The following is a 6,480-nucleotide window of genomic DNA, read 5'->3' on the forward strand; positions in this document are numbered from 1 at the left end:
AGCTTGAGGCTCTGTCTCAAAAAAAAAAAAAAGAAAAAGAAAAAGAAATATTTGCTGGGTGCAGTGGCTCATGCCTGTAATCCTAGCACTCTGGGAGGTCGAGGTGGGTGAATTGCTTAAGTTCATGAGCAAAAGCGAGAACCCATCTCTACTAAAAATGGAAAAACTGGGCAGTGCCTGTGGTTCAGTAGGTACAGCACTGGCCCCATACACCAATGGTGGCAAGTTTGAACCTGACCCCGGCCAAACTGAAACAAAAAAAAATAGCTGAGCGTTATGGTGGGCGCCAGTAGTCCCAGCTACTCAGGAGGCTGAGGCAAGAAAATCGCCTAAGCCCAGGAGTTGGAGGTTGCTGTGAGCTATGATGCCATGGCCCTCTATCCGGGGTAACAGCTTGAGACTCTGTTTCAAAAAAAAAAAAAAAAAAAAAAGAAAGAAAAGTAATATTTGGCCGGGTGTAGTGGCTCATGCCTGTAATCCTAACATGCTGGGATGCTGAGGTGAATGGATCACCTGAGCTTGGGAGTTAAGCTTGAGCTTGGGAGTTAAGCTTAGGCACTTAAGACCAGCCTGAACAAAAGTGAGACCTAAAATCAGAAAAACTAGCTGGGTGTTGTGTCCTATAATCCCAGCTACTCTGAGGCAAGAGGACTGGTTGAGCCCAAGAGTTTGGAGTTGCTGTGAGCTATGACACCATGGCATTCTATCCAGGGTGACAGAGTAAGACTCTATGTCAAAAAAAATGAAAGAAATATTGATTAATTTGCCACCTCTCTGCCAGACAAGGGCAGGGTACGTGGCTGTGGATATGGGATTGGCAGAATCCTGGCCCTCTTGGTTCATTGATGTAATGGAGGGAATGAGACAATGTACTACAGAATTAAAAGGCATTAAGAAGGTTAAAGAGAACATTGTGATAACCACTGACTTGTGTACTATTCTCCCTGGAGGGGAAGGGCTGCATCCAAGAGGGGACATTGGAGCTGAGGCTTGAATGACTAGGAACCTGCTGTGAGGTTAGCTGGTGGAAAAGTGTTGAATGAGCAATAGTTGCTCTGCTAAGGAATGAGCTTGTACTCATTCCTAAGGGCTCATAACCTGGAGTCTGCAGACTGCCAAATGCCAATGGAGAGAATTCAGGACACCCAGGAACTTGTATGTGTTTTTATATAACAGGGTTCCTCTGCCATCCTGGGTTTTATTTTATGCACTTTCAGACCTTAGTCTGAGGTGGGTTTGTAAACATCATCAGATACACAGGGATCCATGCCTCCCCCCCCCAAATAATTAAAAGTTCTTTAAATTCACTATTCCAGAAATTTCCCCAGACCTCTGTCTTCACGCTCTTGCTGCTGTTTGTGTTTGTTACTGTGCCCAACATATTGGATTAGATTGGTCCTATTACCCATCCATTTCCTCCTTTAGACTGTATAATGAGGGCAGAGACCCTGTCTGCTTTGTTCACTATTAATGTCTCAGCATAGGCATATAGTACATATTTAATAATTACTTGTTGAATGGGCGGGCTGAATGAGTGGAGACCCAGCCCGTAGTTATCACCATACCAACCATACTTGTGTGAGTATCTGTCTTCCCCTTCCATCCCAACCAGGTATTCTGTGAATACTTCAAGGAGCTGGAGGAAGAGAGCATCCGAGATAACTTTGTCATTGTCTATGAGCTGTTGGATGAGCTCATGGACTTCGGCTTTCCCCAGACCACCGACAGCAAGATCCTGCAGGAGTGAGTTGACTGACGGGGCAATCACAGGCTGAGCGGGGGTGGAAGCAACTTAAGGAGGGCTAAGGAGGTGTCCTTCGTGGGTCCACCTGCTTGTCCCCTGCTACCCTCCTGCCAGGTACATCACACAGCAGGGCAACAAGCTGGAGACAGGCAAGTCACGGGTGCCACCAACTGTCACAAATGCTGTGTCTTGGCGCTCTGAGGGCATTAAGTACAAGAAGAATGAGGTCTTTATTGATGTCATAGAGTCTGTTAACCTGCTGGTGAGCCCCCACACCTCTGCTCCATCCCTATCATGCCTGGGAGCTGGAGAGGGGGTTGTGTACATGGTGACCTATCCTATGTACTCTACAGGTCAATGCCAATGGCAGCGTCCTGCTGAGCGAGATCGTGGGCACCATCAAGCTCAAGGTCTTTCTATCCGGAATGCCAGAGCTGCGACTTGGCCTCAATGATCGTGTGCTCTTTGAGCTCACTGGCCGTAAGCAATTTTGGAGCCCCCTTGCCTTGAAGCCCACAGGGGATCCAAACATCCTGCCCCCTCTGAAGATCCAGAGTTGCCCGTTTTGAACTAAGTGCTCACACGTCCTCTGCTGGTCAAGGCTGGTGCTGCAGCTTCTAGTTCACTGCCCAAATGCTGGTTCATGATTAAACAAGCACTTGCTTTGTGCCAGGCGCAAATTTAGGCTCTGAGGACAGAGGTGAAGAAAAAGATAAATCACTTTCATAATGGAGCTGATAGCAAGAGTTAGGCTCCCTGGGTTTACATCACATCTCTGTCCTGCTATTGTTCATCTTCTCTAGGCCTCAGTTTCCTCATCTGTAAAATAGGGGTAATGGTAAGCATAGGCAGGGAAGGTGAGAGGGAAGGTGGCAGGGTCACTCTGCACTCTCACCTTTGAGTTTCAGGCAGCAAAAACAAGTCTGTGGAGCTAGAAGATGTCAAATTCCACCAGTGTGTGCGGCTCTCGCGCTTTGACAATGACCGCACCATCTCCTTTATCCCTCCCGATGGTGATTTTGAGCTCATGTCTTACCGCCTCAGCACGCAGGTGAGGTAGCATCAAGCTCCATCAGGTGGCACAAGCTGGGGGCTAAGGTGTGATCTCAGAGTCTCCACAAGCTTACCTTCCTCTGTCTGCAGGTTAAACCGCTGATCTGGATTGAGTCTATCATTGAGAAGTTCTCTCACAGCCGTGTGGAAATCATGGTCAAGGTGGGCCCAGGGGGACACTTTTTTTTTGTAGAGACAGATTCTCACTTTATCACCCTCAGTAGAGTGCTGTGGCATCACAAGCTCACAGCAACCTCCAATTCCTGGGTTTAGGCAATTCTGTTGCCTCAGCCTCCCAAGCAGCTGGGACTACAGGCACCTGCCATAACACCTGGCCATTTTTTTGTTGTAGTTTGTCTGGGGCCGGGTTTGAACCTGCCACCCTTGGTATATGGGGCCAGCGCCCTACCCACTGAGCCACAGGTGCTGCCCCCAGGAGGGACACTTATTGACAACGCATGAGTTTGGTCAGGTGTGGTGGTGCATGCCTATAGTCCCAGCTACTGGGGAGGCTGAGACAAGGGGATTACTTGAGCCCAGGAGTTTGAGGGTACAGAGAACTCTAATGATACCACTGCTGTCCAGTCTGGATGAGGAGCCAGACACTGTTTAAAAAAAAAATTCCGGCTCGGCGCCTATAGCTCAACCGGCTAAGGCGCCAGCCACGTACACCTAAGGTGGCGGGTTCGAATCCCCAGCCCGGACCCGCCAAACAACAATGATGGCTGCAACCAAAAAACAGCCAGGCGTTATGGCGGGCGCCTGTGGTCCCAGGTACTTGGGAGGCAGAGGCAGGAGACTCGCTTGAGCCCAGGAGTTGGAGGTTGCTGTGAGCTGTAATGCCACGGCACTCTGCCCAGGGGGACAGCTTGAGGCACTGTCTCAAAAAAAAAAAAAAAAAAAAAAATTCCTTGTCCACTCTCTTGTGACTCCCTCTGCCATGGTTTAGCTCTGCCTTTGGTCTCCTGGTTCCTTGTTTCCCCTCTTGTCCCACACAGTCTGGTTCTCAGAAGGTGGCAATAAGTACCTGAATCAGGTCATGACCCTATACTTGGAACCCTCCTTGGCTCCCACCTCACTTGGGATAAAAGCCAAAGTCCTCCTTGAGGCCCAGAAGTCCCTGTGTGGTCTGTCTAGTCACCTCTCTGTCCTTGTTTCTTCTTTCTCCCTTGCTTTCAGCCACGCCAGCCTCAGTTTCCTACCACTCGTCACCCTCTCCCTGGATCACCCTGACCCCACACACCCAGATATCTACATGGCTCTATCCTTCACCTCTTTCAGTTTTGACACCTTTTCAGGGAGGCTTTCCCTGGCTGCTCTATTAATTTATTGTTGTTTGGTTTTGTTATTTATTTATCAGGGTCTCACTCTGTTGGCCTGGTTAGAGTGCAGTGGCATCATCATAGCTCACAACAATTTCAAGTTCCTGGGCTCATTCGATCCTCTTGACTTGGTCTCCCAAAGTGCTGGGATTATAGGGGTGAACCACTATGCCCAGCCAGTGTAAGTGAATTCTTCCTGCCCTTTGCTCTTTCCCGTGACAGGCTAAGGGGCAGTTTAAGAAGCAGTCAGTGGCCAACAGTGTGGAGATCTCTGTTCCAGTACCTAGTGATGCTGACTCCCCACGCTTCAAGACCAGTGTGGGCAATGCCAAGTACGTGCCGGAGAAGAATGTCGTTATTTGGAGTATTAAATCCTTCCCGGTGAGCACTGGAGACAGGTGGGAAACCTGGGAGGGGGGCTGATCAGTGTGGAGATGCCCAAGCTGTGTGGAGGTAGAGAATAAATCAGGGACCCACACACATGCGCACATGGTTTTTCTTTGTAAGTGATAAAGGTAGGAGTCAGACTGGTCTGTTTCACAGATGTACAAAGTGAAACTCCATAAGGGGAGTTTAAGTGCTCCCTCATCAAGGTCTTAAGGAAACCATCCTTGTCATCTGGTAGGGTAGGGATCATTAGAGCCTGAGAAACAGGTGAAAATTAGAATCACACCACTGATTGGGTTTTGTAGTCAGAAACTTCTGCTGAGAATCTTAGCCAGGAGCCTTTACTTTCTTGTTTCTGAAATGGGGTAAGAGGAGAACTGGCTGTGGGGTCTGCTGTGAAGATGGTCTGGGCCAGGTAGGAGGCCCTGTGGTGTGTCTGATGCCCCTGTATGCCCTCAGGGGGGCAAGGAATACCTGATGCGAGCCCACTTTGGGCTCCCCAGCGTGGAGAAGGAGGAGGTGGAGGGTCGGCCTCCCATTGGAGTTAAATTTGAGATCCCCTACTTCACTGTCTCCGGGATCCAGGTGAGGGAAGTGGGCAAGTCTCCTTGACCTCCACTGGCTCCTCTCTCTCTTGTCCAGTGGCTCATCTCCGTTCCCTGTGTCACCACCACTTGAAAGTCTCCCTTCAGTGTTGCTTCTTTTGCTTGCAGCGGGTTTCCTCTCTGGCCTGTGCTACCTTGTCCCCCAGTACATTGTTCACTTTTTCTCCATCTTCTATCTGTAAGCTATTCACCTTTCCCTTGGTCTGTGCTACCTTGTCCCCCCCAAAACCATATCAGGTTGCCTTTCTTACACTGTGCCATCTTTTTCCCCACTGTCCTTGACTATTTCCCCTCGCCCATTCATGCCATGTCACCTCATTACTCCCAGCATGTGCTGTCATGTTCTCCCAAGTTGTGCTATATGTATTCCCTTGGCCTAAGCTACCTCTTTGTCCCTGGCCACCTCACTCCCACAAGCCTGGGCCACCTCTTCTTATCCCTTTCCAGGTTCGATACATGAAGATCATTGAGAAAAGTGGTTACCAGGCACTGCCCTGGGTTCGCTACATCACCCAGAGCGGAGGTAAGGCAGCCTAATTCCCTGGGATGACAGGGTCAAGGAAACAGAAAGGAAGTGGACACTTGGGACTTTGACCACATTCTGGTTCAGAAACTTAATAGCCCTAGCACATGTTTGTTACTCATTGTCATGCCACCCTGGGCCTTGGTTTGTACATCTTTAAAATGGGGGCATAGCTCAGGTGTGGTGGCTCATGCCTGTAATCCCTGTATTCTGGGAGGCCAAGGCAGGTGGATTGCTTGACTTTAGGAGTTCAAGACCAGTCTGAGCAAGAGTGAGATCCTGTCTCTAAAAGTAGAAAAACTAGCCAGGCATGGTGGCACATGTCTATAGTCCCAGCTACTTGATAGCCTGAGGTAAGAGGATCTCTTGAGCCCAATAGTTTGAGGTTGCTCTGAGCAATGACTGCACAGTACTCTACCCAGTGTAACTGAGTGAGACTCTGTTTCTAAATAAATAAATAAATATTTTTATTTTAGTTTTTGAGACAGTGTCCTACTATGTCACCCTCAGTAGAGTGCCGTGACGTCACAGCTCACAGCAACCTCAAACTCTTGGGCTTAAGTGATTCTCTTGCCTCAGCCTCCCAAGTAGCTGGGACTACACACGCCCGCTGCAATGCCTGGCTATTTTTTGTTGTTGTTGGAGTTATCGTTGTTGTTTAGCAGGCCACGGCCAGGTTTGAACCCGCTAGGTGCCCTTAGTGGGTGCATGTGGTCTGAGCTACTCAGGAAGGTGATATAAGAGGATTGCTTGAGCCCAGGAATTTGAGGTTGCTGTGAGCTATGGCACCCTGGCAATCTACTCAGGGCAACAGAGTGAGACTATGTCTCCTATGTATATATATAT

At 49.1% G+C, this 6,480-nt stretch overlaps 1 protein-coding gene across 3 annotated transcripts in view; it reads left to right on the forward strand.

Moving 5' to 3' along the window:
• AP1M2 (adaptor related protein complex 1 mu 2 subunit) overlaps positions 1–6,480 on the forward strand; it is a 12,104-nt gene that overhangs the window by 4,854 nt on the left and 770 nt on the right. Inside the window, exons 4-11 of one of the 3 annotated variants that reach the window (XM_012810144.1) lie at positions 1,613–1,743; positions 1,859–2,006; positions 2,098–2,224; positions 2,647–2,795; positions 2,888–2,959; positions 4,342–4,500; positions 4,966–5,091; positions 5,559–5,634. In XM_012810144.1, the coding sequence (XP_012665598.1) occupies positions 1,613–1,743; positions 1,859–2,006; positions 2,098–2,224; positions 2,647–2,795; positions 2,888–2,959; positions 4,342–4,500; positions 4,966–5,091; positions 5,559–5,634 (988 nt within the window). Of the gene's footprint in view, positions 1–1,612; positions 1,744–1,858; positions 2,061–2,097; positions 2,225–2,646; positions 2,796–2,887; positions 2,960–4,341; positions 4,501–4,965; positions 5,092–5,558; positions 5,635–6,480 lie in introns of all 3 variants that reach the window. The other 2 variants (XM_003797957.1, XM_012810145.2) reach the window with 2 other exon arrangements.

Source organism: Otolemur garnettii, unplaced genomic scaffold (assembly GCF_000181295.1).
Source record: "Otolemur garnettii isolate 467f Iridium unplaced genomic scaffold, OtoGar3 scaffold00127, whole genome shotgun sequence".
Lineage (NCBI taxonomy): Eukaryota > Metazoa > Chordata > Mammalia > Primates > Galagidae > Otolemur > Otolemur garnettii.